Source organism: Macaca mulatta, chromosome 17 (assembly GCF_049350105.2).
Source record: "Macaca mulatta isolate MMU2019108-1 chromosome 17, T2T-MMU8v2.0, whole genome shotgun sequence".
Taxonomy (NCBI): domain Eukaryota; kingdom Metazoa; phylum Chordata; class Mammalia; order Primates; family Cercopithecidae; genus Macaca; species Macaca mulatta.
Window position 1 is genome coordinate 105,595,227 of NC_133422.1, and position 21,974 is coordinate 105,617,200.

The 21,974-nt window shown below is 43.3% G+C and overlaps 1 protein-coding gene across 47 annotated transcripts in view; it reads left to right on the forward strand.

The window, feature by feature from the left end:
* ARHGEF7 (Rho guanine nucleotide exchange factor 7) overlaps positions 1-21,974 on the forward strand; it is a 182,846-nt gene that overhangs the window by 117,833 nt on the left and 43,039 nt on the right. For 44 of the 47 annotated variants that reach the window (XR_013407760.1, XR_013407761.1, XR_013407762.1 and 41 more), the window contains 2 exons: positions 3,139-3,233; positions 3,465-3,560. The exons of 2 other annotated variants lie outside the window; for them this stretch is intronic. Coding sequence is in view for 39 of the 45 variants with exons in the window: in XM_028837325.2 (XP_028693158.1) it covers positions 3,139-3,233; positions 3,465-3,560 (191 nt within the window). In the remaining 6 variants the exon portion in view is untranslated. Of the gene's footprint in view, positions 1-434; positions 600-3,138; positions 3,234-3,464; positions 3,561-21,974 lie in introns of those variants that run through there. One more of the 47 variants, XM_028837337.2, reaches the window with a different exon arrangement.

Consider the following 21,974-nt stretch of genomic DNA (forward strand, 5'->3'; position numbering starts at 1 on the left):
TTTTGAATAATTGTGCCACTTTTTAGTTTTTCTTCTTGGACTTACACATTAGGATTGGGTTATGGAAATTTGGTTTTATGATGATAAAAACTTTTTATCCAGATGAAACAAAAAAATTAGTGTTCTTTGTTCTCTTATGTAGATCAGTTATTTGTTTTTAAAGGCTATGATGACATAAACATAAAACACCTACCAAGATTGGCAGTGAAAGTTGTAACCCATTTGTAAAATCAGGAATACTAAGTACTCCTTTAATGATGCAGTGAATGAAGTGTCTGTGTCTGCGAGGCGCGGCAGCGAGTCCTCTTTGTTTTGCTGTGCTCGAAGGCGGGCAGTGTAGGGATTGAGTGGCACCAGTGTTTGACTGCACTTGCCTCTCCACGCCTCGTGACCCCTGGGAAGCTGGCACTGGCTGAGCTCAGCTCTCTGGGCCTTTCTTCAGCGCTGTGGGTTGTCAAAGCTGCCTTTTCTCTGAAAACTGCGTGCGTCCTCTGGGTTCCCAGCGTTGGGGGGATGGAGCTGTGGCTGCCAGGCTGTGAGGTCTCATGGGGTCCTGCAGCAGCCAGAGCATGCAGAAGACAAGGAGGGGAAGAAAGGTGGTAAGTGGCTCCCAGGGCTGCGCCCTGAGGTCAGGAAGGCCAACAACCTCCTGGCAGAGGGAGTGGGCACCCCAGCTGGAGCCCGGGAGCCAGGCCTGGCTATGTGTTTGAGGAAAAGTTAAGTGTAACTTGCATTGTTTGGTTGGGAGTAATACAGGAGTTGTGTTTAGCACCCTATTTGAAAGTAGTGTTTAAGACTATTTGTTGAATTAACCAACTTAACTATGTTAACGAATGTAGCCTTTTGGCAGAGGCTCTTTGGAGTCGTTTTTGGTGCTTATGGGAAGCTTTCATTTCTACAACTAGTGCTTAGTGCTGTGACGGACAAAAGGTCACTGTATTTTATTCTTCTCTTATTCGTGCTAGTGATAGTTTCTAGTGGCTGCTTTCTTATCTCACATAGGAACATTTTTCTCTTTGAAAATAAGTATATAGGTCTTTAGGTGTGCAATGAGCAGTATTGGTAAGCTGGTATCCAATATTTGTAATTAAGCTAAATCATATTTCCTATCTTTAACACTGAAAAGGCCTTTTCTGGTACGTCTGCGACAGATCTTACTTTATCTTACTTAGCTCGACATCGCATTATGCTTGACTGGCTTCTCCCGTTGCTTTGGAGGACAGGCCTGGTTTAGAGTAGTGTCTCTGGGGTAGGGTGGCTGGCATCACGGTTTGCCTCTGCTCACCAGACCTGTGACATTTGTGTTCAATGGGAATTTCATAGAAGGAAGACATTGTGGTTGTGGGGTCAGCATTTCCCCCGAAGAGCCAGCCCCCTGCAGGGCCCCTCGCTCTGGCTCTCCCACGGTCGTCTCCCATGAATAGATCCCTTCAGGGATGAGCCGGAGCTCCTTGTCACCAGTGGAAGAGCCTCTATTTTTTTTGCCCAAGTAGTTTAGTAAGTGATTTAATCAGATTTGCATTTACTCAGGAATGACTGTACTCTTTCTCAGAGTTTATAGTCAACAGTAGCAAACAGAATAATGACCCGGTTTGTCTTTACTAAAGCTGAAATTTAAATTTAACTTGATGACTTTTTTCTTAAATGTTTAAATTTACATTTGGATTGTCAAAAATTATGGGGACAAACTGAGCATGTTTAATATCTTGATTACTTCTGTACGATTTCTTTTGTATAAGTAATTGAGAATGTATTGTTAGCTCTGGGAGACAAATAGCACATCTTAATGCATGTACTAGATGTGCAGAAAATACATGTAATGTGATTTTCTGATTTAAAAAGCACTAGCTCTGTGACAGAGTTGGGTGGAAAAGAATGGAGGCAAGGATTCCGCTTTCTTCACTTATGTCTGGTCCTTCAGTATCCTCAGTGCGGTCATCAGTCTCATGCCAAAGAAGACAGTGTGGTGCGGCGCAGTGGCAGGAGGACCTGGGGCCGCTGTCTGGCTCTGCTTTTCCCAGCTGTTTGAGTTGGGAGAAGTCAGCTTCTCTAAGAGGAAAGGTTGTGTGTGCACAGCACCTTGCTCAGTGCCAGGAGTGCGAGGAGCACCTGCAGTTCACATCCAGGTGCCTTCTCGCCCCGCCCTGGGCTGGGCCTTTGCTGCAGTGATCGCTGGTGGAAAGCATTCCCGCTCGGTTTCGCCAGTTTTGCACTTTATATTTGTCTGTCAGTTTTTAAGACTTAAATTATTTTGGCTAAATTTGCTACACTAATGCAGGGTATTGGGAACATTTTAATTTTAAGGTTAATTTATAATTATTTTGCTATCTTTAAATGAAGTAGTAAAGATTGTTTACATGGATAAACCTTAGTTTTTAATCAATGTGGTAATAACATGTCTGAGACGGTCATATTCACGAGGGAAAGTCTGTAGTTCGCAGAAATTGGTTTCAACTTTTAGGTGCAATCTAAAGACTAAACTGTTTTTTTTTTTAGTTGAGAGTAATGTTACATATGTTAAAATACATAGATTTTAAAGGCACAGTCCAGTGAGCTTTGACAATGTATATATCTGTTGTAACCGCTACCCAAATCAAAATACAGAACCTATTTATCACCTTAGAAATTTACCTCATTCTCCTTTCCCTGTTGTCCCCGCCCCGCATCCTACCCTTTACCTCTTCTCTGATTTCCGTCACCATAGATTAGTTTTGCCATCTCTTAGACTTAATATAAATGGAATGATGCAGGATGTCCTTTTTGGGAATGGCTTCTTTTGCACAACACAGTGTTGTAGAGATTGATCTGTGTGTCCGTGCAGTTGTGATTCTTGGCGACTTCTCCTTTTTATCTAAACAGACGTGGCATCTGATGATGGAATTCTTCCTTCATCCTACGTATACCTGTGTCAGATATGGTTAGCAGTAAGATAAAGTCAGTTGTGTGGCCTTAGTAATAATTCATTACATGGGTTTAATAGTCAATAATCACAAAGATACTGTGATACTCAATACTTGAGTCTTACATAGAAGTAATAGTATGAATTGAACAATGGTGATGAACTGTCCAAAGTATATAAATCTTAGAGTCAAATAGCAATTGAAATGTCAAATAACACTTATTCATCGTTTATTATAGGTGCTACAGAATATTTTAGAAACAGAAAATGAATATTCTAAAGAACTTCAGACTGTGCTTTCAACCTACCTACGGCCATTGCAGACCAGTGAGAAGTAAGTTAGATGATAAATTGCATTAACTGTAAATAGTCTAAACCTTAGGCTATTCTCTTGTATTTTCAGAAAATAGAGGGTTAAATAGTAAAACAGAATTTAGAGTATCAGTTTGCCTTAGACATCAGCAGTTTATTAGGTTAAGACTTCAATAGGACATTGGGATGGCAAAGGAGAAGAATATAAGTAAAACTGTTTACATATGTTTACTGTTATTTTTCTTGGCTCTAGGTTAAGTTCAGCAAACATTTCATATTTAATGGGAAATCTAGAAGAAATATGTTCTTTCCAGCAAATGCTCGTACAGTCTTTAGAAGAATGCACCAAGTAAGTAAGATGCTAAAAATTTGCAAAACTCAGGTTGGTATAATTGGTATTTAAAGGATTAAGTGTGAAATAATTTTATAATTCACATTTCTAAAGATGCAAACTTATTTTAAATCAAATCAGCTTTTATAGTAAAAGCTGTATTTTAGACTCTCTAGTTTGTATAGCAGGAATCTTCAGAGACTCGACCAGAATGGTGGTTTTTAAGGTGTTCCGTGGAGGAAGAGTAGGGATGAAGAGCCTCTGGGAGAGAAAGGAGAATGGCTTGACATCAGGACCACTGAGGGGACAAGTGACTCAGCTCCTTGTGTGCCCTGGGTGCTGCGCAGGGGCCCTTGAAGGCCGGGTCTTTCCAGCAGCGTCCTGTAGCTTGCCTGCTGTTTCTGGCCTTCCAGAAGCAGTCACAGTGCTTCTTGAAATAACATGTTAGGTTGATGCAAAAGTAATTGTGGTTTTGGACTGTGAATTTTAAACCATGACTAGGCTCAGACACATCTTTATTAATCAAGAACCATTCCAGTCAACACATTTTTGCCAGTGAGAAATAAGTTTTATCCCTGTAGCGTAAAAATCTGTGCTTTGGGATTCGACAAACTTGGAAAGCACTTTCTGCATTCTGCTGGTTGTCAAAGCATTTTCCATGCAAAAAATTGGCAAGATGCTTGAAGAAGTGGTGGTCAGTTGGTGAGAGGTCAGGTGAATATGGCAGATGAGGCAAAACTTCACAGCCCAATTTTTCCACTTTTGAAGCGTTGGTTGTGTGACGTGCCGTCGGGTGTTGTCGTGGAGAAGAATTGGGCCCTTCCTGCTGACCAGTGCCGGCTGCAGGCGCTGCAGTTTTCAGTGTATCTCGTTGATTGGCTGAGCACACTTCTCGGATGTAATGGTTTTGTGGAGGTTCAGAAAGCTGTAGCGGATCAGACCGGCAGCAGACCACCAGACAGTGACATGACCTTTTTCTGGTGCAGGTTTGGCTTTGGGAAGTGCTTTGGAGCTTCTTCTCAGCCCAACCACCGAGCTGTTGTCACTGGTTGTCGTCTAAGACCCACTTGTTGGCGTATGTCACAATCTGATTGAGACATGGTTCATTGTGTAGAATAAGAGGTGACATTTCAAAATGATGATTTTTTTGATTCTCGCTCAGCTCATGAGGGACCCACTTACTGAGCTTTTTCACCTTTTCAAATTGCTTCAAATGCTGATCAACTGTATAATGGCCGATGCTGACTTCTTCAGCAGCTTCTCGTGTAGTTGTAAGAGCATCAGCTTCAGTGATGGCTGTCAGTCGGTTGTTGTCAACTTCCGAGGGCTGGCCACTCCGCTCCTCATCTTCAAGGCTCTCATCCCCTCTGCAAACCACCACTGCACTGTGTGTTCATTAGCAGTTCCTGGGCCAAATGCGTTGTTGATGTTGGAAATTGTCTCCCCTGCTTTATGACTTGGTTTGAACTCGAATAAGAAAATCACTCAAATTTGTCTGTTGTCTAACATCATTTCCATAGTCTAAAACATAAACAGCAAGTAATAAGTCATTAGCAAAAAACCATAAAGCGAAATATGCATTAAAATGATATATAACTACATTTATTTAAGAATGTATTCCAATATCAGATGGCGAATTTCAACAATGCAAAAACCACAAATACGTTTGCACCAACCTGATATAACGTGCTATGTTGATGAACTAGGGCTTTGAGGCTTTGTCCTTTTCCGAAATTTTCCTTTGGAGGGACGGAGGCATGTTCTGAATAATCAGCCATCAGTTTTTTTCTGTGTGACTATTTTATGTTCTTTGTTTACATCAGACATTAAAGGATATTTGTTAATTTCCTGCCAGGTGACTTAAAACAGTAGTGCACATGGAAAGTTTTAGGTTTTAGTAGTCTACCAGGCGATGTTTCTTTACTTGTGGATTTGATGAAGTCGACACATTTTATTTTTAAATTATCTTGGATCTTTAGTCAAATAACCCCAGAAAAGATCACAGTACATTATTCCCTTGGGTTTTGGTTGTTCTCTGGTTTTCCCTTCAGCTTGTGTCTTTAGGTTTTGAACGTGATGAGGGAGTGGCCTTCCTTTTGTGCCACTAGTTGTTGCAGTTCATGACAGTTTACCAACCATGATGAAAATACTTTGTTCCCTTAACTTTTTGGCTGGGCTTTGAGGTTTTGTCAAGGCACTTTATACTGGACTATCGATATGGCAAGGAAAGCTGAATGCCAGAGTAACAGAATATTATTAGAAACCGTAAGTGAATATTCCATAGAACTTCAGACTGTATTTTCAGCCCATCTGCAGGCCATTGTTTTTACTTTTATAGCATTTTTAGTTTGCACAAAGTGGCATTATTATTAATTTTTTATTTTTAATTATACCTTGTGTTCTAGGGTACATGTGCACAACGTGCATGTTTGTTACATATGTATACATGTGCCATGTTGGTGTGCTGCACCCATTAACTCATCATTTGCATTATTTACATGACCATGAAAGAACAGCTTGGGAATCACTTTGATTTTCTTTTGGCGAATGAAGGTCATTTGCTAATAATTTGAAGTCTTTGTAAGGGTTCATATTGTGCTCAAAATGGAAGTAAATGCTTGTCTCCATTTTTCTCACTGGCCGCAGAGAATGTGGTCTAACAAATTATTACAGTACATTTTAAAAACACAGTTTTCAGTACCTCTGTTGGGCATTATATTAGCCCCGTGAATTATTATCCTCATGTTACTGATTAAAAAGCTGAAATAAAGGGCAGTAAAGTAATAGGCTTGAAGCCATATGTTTAAGGCTTCAGTCCTTATATTATCTCAGAATTTGGTATGGCTTAGGTATTATTTTGATCAAGTTTGTCAAATTTATGCTACATGTATACGAGGTGTTAGAGTTCCACGGGGAAATGGAATGTACAGGACAAAGTTTTCCTTCTCAGCTATTTCTCTTCTTTATTATGAATATTCTGAAATTTTCATCATTCCCAGTTTTAAGACTGTTACTTTCGTCTTTTTGTCCTATGTGTGAAATTTCAGTACCATTTTACAGTCTACCAAATGCCATATATATACACACATACATATACGTGTGTGTGTGTGTATATATATGTATACACACACACACACATATATATATGCACATATATATAACAGTTTCATATTCTTTTTTTTTTTTTGGGTACGGAATCTTGCTCTGTTGCCCAGGCTGGAGTGCAGTGGTGTGATCTCAGCTCATTGCAACCTCTGTCTGCGGAGTTCAAGTGATTCTCCTGCCTCAGCCTCCCAAGTAATTGGGACTACAGGCGTGCGCCGCCACTCCCGGCTAATTTTTGTATTTTTAGTAGAGATGGGGTTTCATCATGTTGGTCAGGCTGGTCTTAAGTTCCTCACCTCAAATGAACCACCTGCCTCAGCCTCCCAAAGTCTTGGAATTACAGGCTTGAGCCACCATGCCTGGCCTTCATATTCATTATTTCTTTTGATTTTTTTTTTTTTAATCTCTACACGGGCTTGATTCCTAAACGTCCAGCCCCTTTCACAGCTGCCTGTTGGTTAGATCCAGGAGTTGGCGAACTATGGGCTGGGTCAGATTCCGCCAACCACCTGTTTCTATAAACAAAGTTTCACCGACGTGCTGTACGTTTTCATTCACCCATGTTAATGGCTGTGTTTGTACTACAGTGGCAGCACTGGAGTTGTGATAGAAACTGTCTGGCTCACATGCCTCAAATATTTACTCCGTGGCTTTTTATAGAAAGCTGGCTGACCCAGGTGAGATGTGCTTTCTCCCTTGGGACCTCGACCTGGCCCTAACCTCTCCATTGCCGGTGCGTTCTGAGGCCCACGTTTGTTTTCTCGGTATTTTTGCCATGTAGGATGTCTGTCTTCCCTCCTGAAAATTGAAGTTTCTATCTGGTGTCATTTTTCTTCAGGCAGAGGAACGCTTTAGTTTTTTGTAATTCAGGTGTGTGACTGACAAAAATGATGTTGGATTTTGTTGTCTGAAAATGCTGCCTTCGTTCCTGAAGATTTTTTTTTATTCCCCCTGGATACTGAACTCTGGGTAACAGATTTTTTGTTTCAGCATTTGAAGGCTATTGCTCCACTGTCTTTTGGCCTTCGCTGTATCTGGTGATTGTCTGGTGACAGCCTCCATTCTGTTCCGATCAGCACGATCTCAGATAGTTGTTCCCCTGTCCGCTTCCTAGATTTTGCCTTTATTTTAGGTTTTTGACATTTTGACGGTGATTATCTTGGGAGTGGTTTTCTGACTTCTTGAACTTGAATATTTATGTCTTTTACCAAATGTGGGGAATTTGCGGGCATTATTTCTTCAAATATTTTGCTGCTTTACTGTTTCTGCTCTGCTTTGGGACCCCGGTTCCACACATGTAGACCTTTTGCTGGAGGTCCCGGATTTGCTCATGGCTTTCTAACCTGGTCCCTGCTCTGTTCTTCAGGTTGAATGGCGTCTGCTGTGTCCTAAATGTTCACTGTCTGCCTCTCTACTCTCTTGTTCGTCCCCGTGCAACAGGTTTTTAGTTTGAGAATTATTTTCATTTCTAGAATTTGTTTCAGTTAAACATTTTTAGTTCTTAGCTAAGACTTTATATTTGTTCATTCACTGCAAGAATATTTTTCTTTATATCCTTTAGCAATAATTAGAATCACTGCGTTAAGGTCCCATCTGCTGATTCTTGTATTGTGAGGATGGGTTATGTCTTTGTGATTCTTTTTATTTCTAGTGACTTTGAATTGGGTCCTGTTTACTGTGGGTTGGAGACTCTTGACCATGTTAGGTTTCTAGTGACTTTGAATTGGGTCCTGTTTACTGTGGGTTGGAGACTCTTGACCATGTTAGGTTTCTAGTGACTTTGAATTGGGTCCTGTTTACTGTGGGTTGGAGACTTGATCATGTTAGGTTTCCCTGAAGAGTATTGATTTCCTTGTCTGACAGGTAGTTAACTTGGTCAGGCTCAAATTGCCAACTCTCCCTTTGGCAGATGCTCAAATCTCAGTCCACTTATTTTAGACTCGCTGATCTGAAGTTGGCCTTGTGCAAGTTCCGTTCTGCTGTCAGCCAGAGATTTGGGCAGAATTTAGAGACAGAATTCAGGGTCACACTCACCATGGGTTTCCCCCAACTTCCCAGCGACTCTGGTTGAACCAAACCCTGTGGATTTTTGTGGAAGTTTTAGCTGTTCCACATAACAAAGTTGGCTGCCATTAGCTTAATAGTTGAGAAAGCAGGAGGTGCATTCTTTTTTCCAAATGTCCATCCTCCAGAATACACCTGATGTTAATTAAAAAGTGATTGAGGCAGGTCTCCTTCGACAGAGGTTGATGTAGCCGCAGTTGAGGACGCGCCAGGTAACAGGAGCGTTTGTGCTTTTTCCAAAGGGGGCTTTGAGAAGTTCAGTTTTTAAAGGGGGAAGAGCAAGCAGGAGGGGGAAAAAGGGAGGCTGGGAGGCAGTGAGGCAGATGCTTAACACTCCTGTGAGCCTCCGATGAGCCTCAGTAAGCCTGCATTTTACATGGGAAAGAGGGAGCAGAGGAAAGTCAGCTGTGCGTTTGTCTCAGGGTTCTCTCTCACGGGAAGGGTGATTTCTGCTCTTGTCCTTGTCTGTACCTATGAAGATAAGCTGGTAATTGACATTGCCAGGGTGAGATACGATAGAACTCGGTTTTAGGGCTCGTTTTCATGGGGGATACATGTTCTTATAGATTTAGGGGCTCATAAGAAATCTTGTGAGCACTCTGTGAGGAAGGCCATCTGGGGAGCTATGTGGCCTTCTGTAGTTGTGGGCACCTGGCGTGTGGATGAGGCCATGACACAGGGTTGTGGAATGACAGCTGTCTGTTTGGCAACAAAGGCAGGCAGTACTGCACAATTCAGTTCCTAAGCTTCACTTTCCCTCTGGCATAGTGAGTTTGGGTCCCAAGATTCTGTTATCTTTCATGCTACTTTTGAGTGCCTCTAGGTAGTCACTTTCTATGTTTTTTTAAGTTTTGATGTTATTTGCAGGTGAGTCAGTTTGATAGGAGTAACTTGGCTATAGCCAGATTTATAGAACCCATTTCCTTTTAGTTTTTCAAAAATCACAGTTCTTCCTTCCATCAGCTGTGGAGGGTTCCTTGCAAGCATGCTTTGTGTAGGTTCTCAGTTCAAAACAGCAGAAACTGCAGTCTGCCTTACATGCCCTTGTGCCGTTTGCTGCATTAGTGGCAACACTGTCGTTTGTGTTGTGAGGTTGTGATAGCTGGAGCGTGCCCAGTTTGCCTAGAGCAGCCTTCTCAGGCATGCATACATTCAGTGCTTGTGCACACGCTGCCAACACGTGCCTGATGCTGGCTGGCTGCCGATAGACCCTGTCCTAGTGGAGCTGATGAGGGAGACAGATAATTGAAAAGTGTATAGATAGTTAGAAAGCTACAATTGCAGACATGCTTATGAAAGAAATCATATCAGGCATCAAGAGCAAACTTGAGGGGAAGATCACTGAGCACTGAGGGGTGAATGGGAGGTAACCAGGCAAAAAACGAGAGGAGGTTTTTCTCACACCAGCACTTCGTCGATTCTCTGACACTGAGTTTCCAGTGGTTAAGTTCTATTCTGACAGTTGGCTCCCATGAGACTGCCACATTTCAGACTCAGCTGCAAATGGAGTGCCCAGGCTATTCATACTCCTACCCGACCGAGTACAGATTTGGGGGTTCCCAAGACTCCCCTCAGGTTTGATAATTTCCTGGAATGACCCATGTAACTCAGGAGAGTACTTTACTTCCCGGTACCAGTTTATTATGAAGGATGCAACTCAGAACGCGTTGGGTAGAAGAAAGATGTAGGGTGAGGGATGGGAGCGGAGTTTCCAGACCCACTGGGTGCAGCACCTCCGTGCTTTCAGCAACCCAGAATCTCTCCAAGCCCCTGTCCTTGGTGGTTTCTAATGTAGGCTCTGTTAGGTAGGCATGCATGATTGACTAGATCACTGGACATTGCCGATTGGCGCTATCTCCAGCCCCCTTGTCCTCCCTGTAGGTTGCTGGGTGGGGCTGAAAGTTCCTCCCGTCACGGTGGTCTTTGTCACACCTAGCCTCCACCCTGTAAGCTGTCTAGGGGCCATCCCAGAGTTACCTCGTTAGCACAGACTCAGGTATGACGGGAAAGGCGTTCATGATGGGTAACAAAAGACACTTCTGTCACTCAGGAAATTCCAGGGGTTTTGGGAGCTCTTTGCCAGGAACCAGGGACAGTTTATCTGATATCACAGGGGAGAGAGCACCCTGAGGTGGGTGTTGGCTGTGGCTGGAGCCTGTGAATGGAGAGGAGTGTAACAGTAGGAGCCTGGACGGGCAGGCGAGATCAGGTCCTGGAGACTTTGATTGGATCTTAGGTGACTGTCAAGAGTAGTTGGAAGCCGTTGATGGCTTTGAAGCTTGGCAGTATCATAGTCAGCACTCTTCTGTAAAAGGAACTGTCTGCTTTATGGTGAGTGGTCTGGAGGGCAGGAGGACACAGAGACTCCAGAAGGGAGGATATTGAATTTTGCTGAGATTCTTTTCTGTGTTGAATAAATACCTGTTACCTTAAAAGCCACTGACTTATAATCATTTGGTAATTTCGTGGAGGTGTTTATAAAGTTACTTAGCAAGTCTGGCTGGGCTCAGTGGTTCACACCTGTAATCCCAGCACTCTGGGAGGCTGAGGCGGGTGAATCACGAGGTCAGGACATCGAGACCATCCTGGCTAACATGGTGAAACTCCATCTTTACTAAAAATACAAAACAAAAATTAGCCGGATGTGGTGGCGGGTGCCTGTAGTCGCAGCTACTCAGGAGGCTGAGTCAGGAGAATGGCATGAACCCAGGAGGTGGAGCTTGCAGTGAGCCGAGATCTCGCCACTGCACTCCAGCCTGGGCGACAGAGCAAGACTCCATCTCAGGGGAAAAAAAAAAAAGTTACTTGGCAAGTCGGTTTTTGCTTAGGCGTTGTAGTTAGTGCTTCTGGGATCCACGGCCGGTTGTAGGCAGTGTCTTCTCCTGGAACCACTCCGAACCACGAAGTGGGTCACCCCTTCCACATACACTCGTGCGCACGTGCATTCACTCTCCTGTTTTTGTTTTTCCCCCAGAATGACCCTATGCCTCGACTTCTTTTGTAGCTTATATGACTTTTTCCAAGCATTATTTTATCCCAAAAAGGGATCTGTTTGTCTGTGGTTGCCACTGCAGTTGATACTTCCAAAGTGGGAGGTGTGCCCTGGGGTCTTGTCCTCCTGGGGTCCTTGTGTGGTCCTGGAAGGCACAGCCGCGGGTGATTTGCTCAGCACTGGGGCAGAGGCCTAGATGATGGCATTCCATAGGAAGCACTAGTTAAGATGGCATAAAAGAGTTAGTCTCATTATAAAATATCCAGAAGCTATAGAATAGGACAGAGTGAAAGACCACCAATAAACTTTTCACCCAGATGTGATGATCGCTGATATTGCCTTCCATTTCTCTAGGCTTTGCTTTGTGGAAAACACATGCATAACTAGGGCCAGGGTTGAGGGCCCGCCTCAAGTAAGATGAGAAAGTGAGTGCTCTCAGGAGAGCCTGCCTGTTGCATTTGGGCAGTGAGGTAACCTGATTTGACCTCAGTATGGGGCAGGTGTGAATAGCACAGGCAGAGGCTCCTCCTTCCCAGATGTCCAGTACAGAAGACATTAATGTTTTGCTGCAAATTAAATGATTGCAGATATGAAAAGAAGTTATCCCAGAAGAGAGCTATAAAAGAATTCTAACCGCTTTAATGTCATTAGGAGAGTTTTTCAAATACCACTTTAATGGCAGCTCATGTCTGTCTGATGGTTGCCTTATTATAAATATGTACCGTGAACTTCTGTGTACAGACCTACTATTGAATTCTTAGCGTGTTCCCGGTATTTTTCAGTTGTTAACTCATTTAATCCTTTGAACGACCCCATGAGGCAGGTTTTTAAAGATAAGAAAGCTAGGACACCAAGAGGGTGAGGAATGTGCCCAAGGTCACACAACTGGTAACTGGGGACTCAGATTTGGAGACAGATTGTCTTCATTTGAGGTATGTATGTGAAAGGTTGATTCTGAGAGTCTCTGATTCATAGTTCCACCACTTTCAGTTGGCAGCGCTTTTCCCAGGCCTGGCAGCTTCTTTCCCCACCCTCTGCTGCCCTAAGGCAGCCCCAGTGAGACCCCCCAGCCAGTTAGGTTCCTCTCCCAGCCCAGGCCCAGCAGCAGCTGGAGCCCAGGCTCCCTTCTCCTGTTGGGGGCAGGGCCCCTGCCTCACTTTGGGAGAAGAAAGCCTGTAGTAGGGAGAGAGAAGATAGTGAGTGCTCTCTCAGGATAGCATTTGAAATGCAGTTTTCCTTCAAACTGTTATTCTAAGTGTCGGAGAATTCCCTGTACTACATGATTTACTGTAGACCCTGTTACAGTATGATTTAAAGAGCCTTTGGATTAGTCTGGGAATGTGGAACAGTGGCTTGTAAAAAATTGCTTCTATGGGAAAAATGAATTCTTGGAATCTAATAGTATCTTTTAAACAAGTTTTAAAAACTCATAAGTTGGGAATTTGCTTCTAGTTTATGATAGAAAGGAGGTTAAATTCTGATGAAAATAGAACCTCATAAGTTCTCTTAACGTAACATCCTTCTTGTACCAAGTTTTATTCTTATTTATTTTGATGGTGACTCAGTGGTCTTCTAATACTTTCCCTAAAGAAATACTAAAATACCCAGTAACTCTCCAGCTCTTTGTTTAGATGCCAGCGCATGGGCTGGCGAACAGTGGAGATAGCAGGATTTGCCCTGTTCCCATCTCAGATGTACAGCTCTTGAAATAGTGAGGGTGCCTGGATCACTGTACCTCAGGGTCTCCCCCATGCCTGGGACTACCACACTAAGTGTGTTGTATGTAAGACTGTTGCTGGGGCAGCCGCGACCGTTTCACTATTCCTCCTTGAGTGTTCTAGGCACTTTTTTCCCACCCCGATTCCCCAGCTTCCCCTGATCAATATACTTCGTGCTGCTTTAGTTCCGCTTTAGTGACGTTCAGGGCCACCTAATGACCTCTCACAACCCGGTTATCATAGTGAAAATGTCTCAAAGCATCCTGGCTCTGCTTCATGCCACCATGTGATACTTGGGACGCTTTTTCCTTGTGGAGTTTCACATAAGTTTTTGATGGTTCTGCCATGTTCTCTGGCTATCTGGGAGATTACAGAATGCCACACCTGTGGAGGACTGTAAGGAAAACCTACCCTTTTTGTAGCTAAAGTTGAACCATTGTGGTGCTGGTTCATGGGTGCAGTTAGTTTAGAGGGCAAGGTGGTGGTGAATTCTTTCTCCAATCCTTTACTCAGATAGTTCTCATATGTTGTACATTTTCTGTAAGGTGATAGTGAAAACAGTCCATCAGGAGAAAAATTTTCTTCTCTAGAGACTCAAATTCTTAGCGTGTTTGTTCTTTGAACTGTTTTTTAATAAATCGGTTAACTGCAATGTTTATAATTTTCAGTTTCTATTCTGGTGAGAGTTTTTTAAAAAATGTGATTTTGAATGAAGTTGTTTGAGGGGATATGGGTGCCACTAGCATGAAGGCCAGGCTCAGAAGAGGATTCGGGCTAAGGCGCCGAGTTCCGTTTGGGGTTACTGTGCATTTCAGTTGGAGATGTCACATGGGAGGGTGGAAGCGGAGACTGGGAGCCACAGACTTCCCACCGGGCCTGCTGCATGTGTGGGAAGAGGTGTGGCCCAGGTAAGGGTTAGGTTTGGATTGACAGCTCTCCTGGTCACCTGCCTCGTGTTGCTTGCCCACGTCTGTCTCGGAGTCCCCATCTATAAAGCAGGGGTGCTGGTGTCACCCACCCAGAGTCTCGCGGAGGTAAAGTGGCCTGGTGCTTACGGAACCATCCGCAAATGCTCGGGGCCTTGCTTGGCGTCTGGAGCTGAGTTCTCCTGCAGCCTCTGTTCCACCAGGGCCCTCCCTGTGCACCATTTGTAACTTCAGTTGTGAAAATGTAACTTCCCGCCGGCTTTGGAGGGCCCTGAGTGAGCTGGCTGTTTTCAGGCACATTAGTGAGGGACTTTTTTCCTCGACCCTCCCACTTCTGCAGCTTTGTCTTCTCTTACTTTCACTTTCTGCCCTTAGATTGGGGACATTTTATGACTGTCTTTAACTGGGGGATATTTTTTCTGTGGACGGTGGGGTCATGGTGCTTTCTTTTCAGTGCTGCTTTTCTCTCGGCCGTGTTGTTCGGGGATGTCTGACAGGCAGTTGGCTAGCCATGGAATCAGGTTGGAAGTAGAGAATGATTTCATGAACTTCATGAATGGTGTAATGAATTGGTATGATATTTTATTCATTGTCTGGATCTTATTTTTTAATGTCGATATTTTAATTATTTTTTTTTTTCACAAAATAGTGGGAGGCAACTTACTTTTAACCACCAACCAGTTAAGCCACCATTGCCTATATTTGGAACAGTTGAAAACAACCAAATGTGTCTTTAGTCTTGTTCTTATCCTACACTAACCAGTTACTTGATTAGTAGGCTGTAGCTACGGAGCAGGCTGTAGCTACGGAGCAGGCTGTAGCTACGGAGCAGGCTGTAGCTACGGAGCAGGCTGTAGCTACGGAGCAGGCTGTAGCTACGGCATAAACCAAAGAAGGCAGGAAGGTTTCACTTAGAAGGTGATGGAGAAATAGACCAAACGTGCGGGAAAGAAACGTTTTGGATGATTAAGGAAGCTTTATAAATGGCATGTAGGGAGGTACAGTGATTGGAACTGTGAGCACTTTGATGTTTTTAGCCACCATGCCTCCTTTCATAGAGGGTTACCTGTGGCACGTTCTCCCGGCCCACACTCAGGTTCTGTCCTGAGCCCGCTCTGCTTCTCAGTTGATGCAGTACGGTCTCCACCATCCCTGGTCTTTCAGTGTCACGACCAGTTGTCGGCTCCTGTCTCTGAAGTCAGCCTTTCCGGATCAGATCTTTCTTGATTGTTCAGCTTGTCTTTTCGTGTTTGTGCTGACCTCTGTGGAGACCTTTAGTCAGCGTGCTTCAGGAATTCTCCGGGTCTCCTCCTTCCTTGTCTTCCCTGCCCACTGGCTGTCTTCGCATCACCCACCTGTTGATTCTTTTTAGCAACCTTTGGCATATCTTTAACTCTTCCTTTCCCCCCACCTTGAATCACTTGCCGAGCTGCCTGTTCTGTGCCGGACCCGTCCTGAATGCCCTAGTTCAGGTCTGTTGGGTTTTCATGGTGTCTGTGCACTAACTTAACTGGGTCCTGACTTCTGGTTGGTTCCTGTTCTGTCCAGCTTCTCCACTAGCACTGGTTCTCCTGAAATGATTCATCCCAGAAACTGGGGGTGACACCGCTTTATTCATTTATTTCTACACAGCACTGTTTCACCAGCTGGTCTTCAAGACATTTGGACAAGACCTGTTAAAATTGTGGCAATTTTTACTTCTTGAAAACAGCTAATTTAGATTGGTTCCAAAGTTGTAATAATCTACAGATGTCCCTCTACAGATTGGGCCCCCCTTTTTGACCTCTGTCTCCAGGCCTTGGCTCATGAGCCTTTCTTGTTGCTCCCTGCTGGGGCTGAAAACTGGGATTTTTCCCCCACCCAGCTCTCCTTACTATATTCCCTTTGTTTGGATTCACTTCTGCTCATCTTCTTACTAAAATCCTACTTAATCCTTCAGTCCCAGTGAACTACCAGTTCTTAGTACAGCCTTCCCTTTGTCTCTTGCATTTTGTTTGAATGTATGTCTTGATTTTATTTTAGTGGTAAATGCCTTTCAATGTATTACAGACATTAGTAGATTGAGTTCCCATTTGTTGACTTGTATATGATGGGACTTCAGTGTATCAAAGAAAATATCCAATGTGTTTATAAGTATTTAATGTAATTGTTATAATAGTTAAATATTATGTGATGATTTTGATCAAAAGTTAATTATAAAGCCTAAGATAATAGGGAGGAGGTGGAGCAAGATAGCCGAATAGAAACCTCCACTGATTGTCCTCCCCACAGGAACACCAAATTGAACAACTGTCCACATGAAGAAATTCCTTCTTAAGAACCAGAATCAGGTGAGTGATCACAGTGCCTGGTTCTAACTTCATATCACTGAAGGAGACACTGAAGAGAGTAGGAAAGACAGTCGTAAATTGCTGATGCTGCCGCTCTCTCAACTTCAGCAACAGCTGTGTGGCACAGAGAGAAAACCTGGGCACTTTGGGGAGGGAGGGCTCAGTGGTTGTGGGACTTTGTATTGGAACTCAGTGCTGCCCTGTCACAGTGGAAAGCAACATTGGGCACAGAGGTAGCATTTAGACCAGTTCTAGCCAGAAGGCTAGTCACTGGTCCCAGCAGTTGGAACTTGAGTTCTGGCAAGCCTCACCACCATGGGCTAAAATGCCCTGGGGTTCTAAGTAGACTTGAAAGACAGTCTGGGCCACAAGGACTGCAGTTCCTGGCTAAGACACGGTGTTGTGCTGGGACTCTGAGCCAGTGGCCTTGTGGGGCATGTGACCTAGTGAGACCTCAGCCGGGGCAGCCAAGGAAGGCTTTGCACCGCCCTCCCGCAACCACAGGCAGTGCAGCCTGCAGCTCCAGGACTCCTTCCTTCTGCTTGAGAATGAGGGAAGAGTAAAGACGACTTTGTCTTGCAGCTTGGATACCAGCTCAGCCACCTTAGGATCGGGCATCAGGCAGAGCCCTGAGGCTCCCGGATGACGTTTATAGACATATCTTGGACCAAAAGGGAACCCACTGCTTTGAAGGGAAGTACCCGGTTCCTGTCAGGATCCGTCATCTGCTGACTAAAGAGCCCTTGGGCCCTAAGTAATCAGCAGTGGTACCCAGACAGCACTCACCGTGGGTCTTGCATGAGACTCAAAGACGAACTGGCTTCAAATGTAACCAGCACATTACCAGCTGTGGTGGTTACAGGGAGGGACTCCTTCTGCTTGAGAAGAGGAGACTTTGTCTTGCAGCATCAGCATGGGGAACTGCCAGCCACAGTGAGGGAGAACATCTAGTGGGCTCTTGGGAGTCCCCAGTTTCAGGCCTTGGCTCTTAGACATGATTTTGGAACCTGCCCTCGGCTAGAGGGGAGCCCACTGCTGTGAAAGGAGAGACTCAGGCCTGGCAGCATTCATCACAAACTGACTGAAGAGTCCTTGGGCCTTGAATGAACGTTAGCAATAAACAGGCAGTACTTGCTGCAGGCCTAGGGTGGTGGTGGACACAGGGAGAGGTTCCTGCTTATGGAAAAGGGGAGTGAAGAGTGGGAAGGACTTTTTCTTGTGACTTGGGTGCCCCAAGAAATGTTCAACTGCGGTAGAATAGTGCAGCAGCTAGATTCCTAAGGTTTCAGCTTCCAGGCTCTGGCTCCCAGATGGCATCTCTAGACCTGCCCAGAACCAAGGGGAACTCACTGCCCTGAAGGAAAGGACACATGCCCGTCTGGCTTTGCCACCTACCGATTGTAGTGTCCCAGGGTCTTGAGCAAACATAGGCAGTAGCTAGGAAGTGGTTACCATGGGCCTTGGGTGCAGTGCAGTGCTTTGCTGGCTTTGGGTGTGAACCAGTGCAGTCCCAGTGGTGGTGACTACAGGGGTATTTGTGTCACCCTCCTCTAGCTCCAGCTACTCATCTCACACACACACACCCCTCTCTCTGTCTCTCTCTCTCTCTCTCTCTCTCTCTCTCTCTCTGTTTGGGAGAAAGTAAGGGAAGAGAACAAAGAGTCTCTGCCTGGTAATTGAAAATTCTTCTGGATTTTATTCAGGAACACCACGGTGGTTCCTGTGTGAGTCAGCAAGAGTCTCAGCATGACTGGGCGTGGGGTGCCCCAGTTTAATGCAGATATAGCTGCAGTGAGACCAGAAACTTAAATCACAACACCCAAGTCCCTCTGAATACCTAGAAAGCCTTCCCAAGAAGGATGGGTACAAACAAGCTTACGCTGTGAAGACTACAACAGACACCTAACTCTTCAACGCCCGATGCCCAGACACTGACGAACATCCACAAGCATGAAGTCCATCCAGGAAAATAGGAACTCGCCAGATAAAGCCACCAGTAAGCAATTCTGGAGAGACAGATATGTGACCTTTCAGACAGATCATTTAAAAATAGCTATTTTGAGGAAACAATGAAATTCAAGATGACAGAGAAATCAGTAATCCTATCAGATAAATTTAAAGAGATTGAGAAATTCTGGAATTGAAAAATGTAGTTGACATACCGAAAAATGCATCAAAGTCTCTTAGTAGAATTGATCAAGCAGAGGAAAGAATTAGTGAGCTTAAAGACAGGCCTAAAAATACACAGAGGAGACTAAATTAAAAACAATGAAATATGCCTAAAAGATACAGAAAATAGCCCCAAAAGGGCAAATCCAAGAGTTACTGGCCTTATGGAGGAGGTAAAGACAGACATAGGGGTAGAAAGTTTATTCAAAGGGATAATGAATAACTCCCCAAACCGAGAGAAAGGTATCAATATTCAAGTACAAGAAGGTTATATTAATAAAACACGGAGTAGATTTAACCCATAGAAGACTACCTTATGGGATTTAATAAGCAAACTCCATAGGTCAAGGATGAAGAAAGGATCCTAAAAGCAGAGAGAGAAAAACAAATACCATACAAAGATGCTCCAGCACATCTGGCAGCAGACTTCTCAGTGGAAAGCTTCCAGGCCAGGAGACGGTGGGCCTGACAGATTTAAATTGCTAAAAGCAAAAACCTATTACCCTAGGATAGTATATCCAGCAAAAATATTCTTCAAACGTGAAGGAGAAATAAAAACTTTCCCAAACAAAAGTTGAAGGATTTCATTAACACCAACCTTGTTGTACAAGAAATTCTAAAGGGAGTTCTTCAGTCTGAATGAAAGGATGTCAGTGAGCAATAAGAAATCACCTGAAGGTATAAAACTCACTGGTAATAGTACTGAGAAGAACGCAGAATAGTGTAACACTGTGTGTAAACTACTCATATCTTGAGTAGAAAGGTTAAAAGATGAACTGATAAAAACTACAACTTTTCAAGACGTAGTACGGTAAGATATAAGTAGAAAAAAAAAGTTAAGCACGAGGACAAAGTTAAAGTGTAGAGTTTCTATTAATGTTCTCTTTCCTTGTTTGTCTTATTGTTTATGCAATCAATGTTGTCATTTAAAAATAATGGGTTTTCTTATTTGCAAGTCCATGGTGACCTCAAATTAAGAAACATACAATAGATCCATAAAAAATAAAAAGCAAGAGATTAAAACATAAAACCAGAGAGAATCACCTTTACTAAAAGGAAGACAGGAAGGAAAAAAGGAAGAGAAGATTACAAAACAAGAAAACAAATGACAAAATGGCAAGAGTGTGTCCATAGTTTTGAATAATAACATTGAACTTAAATGAACTAAACTCTGCAGTCAAAAGCCGTAGAGTGGCTAAATGGATTTAAAAAAAAAAAAAAAAAAAAAAAAAGACCCAATGATCTGTTGCCTACAAGAAACACACTTCACCTCTATAGAGACACCTATAGACTGGAAAGAAAGGAATGGAAAAAGGTATTCCATGCAAATGGGAACCAAAAAGAGCTGGGGTAGCTATACTTATATCAAACAAAATAGATTTCAGGACAAAAGCTAGAGACAAAGAAGTCATTATATAATGATAAAGGGGTCAGTTCAGCAAGAGGATGTAGCAGTTGTAAATATGCTTCCAACATTGGAGCACCCAGATAATATAAAGCAAATATTATAACTAAAGAGAAAGATAAACCCCAATACAATAATAGCTAGAGATGTCAACTTGCAGCACTGGACGGATCTTTGATACAGAAAAGCAACAAAGACATTTGACTTTATCTGTGCTTTAGAACAAATCAATCTAATAGATACTTACAGAACATTTCCTCGAGTGACTTCAAAATACACATTCTTTTCCTTAGCACATGGATCATTCTTAAGGATCATATATATTAAGCATAAAACAAGTCTTAAAAAATTTTTAGGCCGGGCACGGTGGCTCAAGCCTGTAATCCCAGCACTTTGGGAGGCCGAGGCGGGTGGATCACGAGGTCAGGAGATCGAGACTATCCTGGCTAACATGGTGAAACCCCGTCTCTACTAAAAGTACAAAAAAAACTAGCCGGGCGTGGTAGCGGGCGCCTGTAGTCACAGCTACTTGGGAGGCTGAGGCGGGAGAATGGCGTGAACCCAGGGGGTGGAGCTTGCAGTGAGCCGAGATTGCGCCACTGCACTCCAGCCTGGGAAACACAGTGAGACTCCGTCTCAAAAAAAAAAAAAAAAAAAATTTTTAAATGAAATTCATCTCTTAAAAATCAAAAAATATAATTTCATCAAGAGTCTTCTGACCATAATGGAATAAAACTAGAAATTAATAATGAGGAATTTTGGAAACTGTACAGACACGTGGAAATTAAACAGTATGCTCCTGAATGACCAGTGGGTCAATGAAATTAAGAAAATTTAAAAATTTCTTGAAACAAATGATCATGGAAACACAACATATCAAAACCTATGGGATACAGCAAGCAAAAGCTGTACTAAGAGGAAGTTTATAGCTATAAGCACCTACATCAAAGTAGAAAAACTTCACATAAACAACCTTAATGATGCATCTTTACGAGAAAAGCAAGAGAAAACCAAACCCAAAATTAGTAGAAGGAAAATAATAAAAATTAGAATGGAAATAAATGAAACTGAAATATTACAAAAGATCGATGAAACCAAAAGTGGATTTTTTGAAAACATAAAATTGACAAACCTTTAGCCAGACTAAGAAAAAAGAGAAGACCCAAATAATGTTTTCTTTTTCATTTCTGATTTTAAAATTGGCACTGCAGAAATTCAGACTTGTTAGAGGCTACCGTGAACAACTGTATGCCAATAAATTGGAAAACTTAGAAGCTTTGGTAGTCAACAAGAGAGGACCTGCCCGAGGCCATGTGGCTCCAGGGGCCGTGTGTCTGTGTGTGTGTCTGTGTCTGTCTCTACCTTGAGTGGGAACAGGAGGCTACTTGTGAAGTCACATCTCTGAAGGCCGTCTGTTGATCACAGACAGGCTGCTGGGTTCACTGCAGCCGGAGATGTCTGTGGAGGTTCCCCCAGCACATTGCTCTGTCTTCATGTGCATCTTGGTTTCCATCCGAAATCACTTGTTAATGAACTGAGAACTTTTCCTCTGTCTAGCTAGCAATATCACTAGGAGTAAATTTGCTAAGGGGGAAACTGCTTAGCATTTGATTTCTCAAATGTTTTTCCTGAGACCCAGTCATCTTTACTCTGGGTAAAGAAAAAAAAACCCTTGGGTACCCCCTTTTACCTTGTGCTGTTGCTGTTACTGTGAAGATGTAGA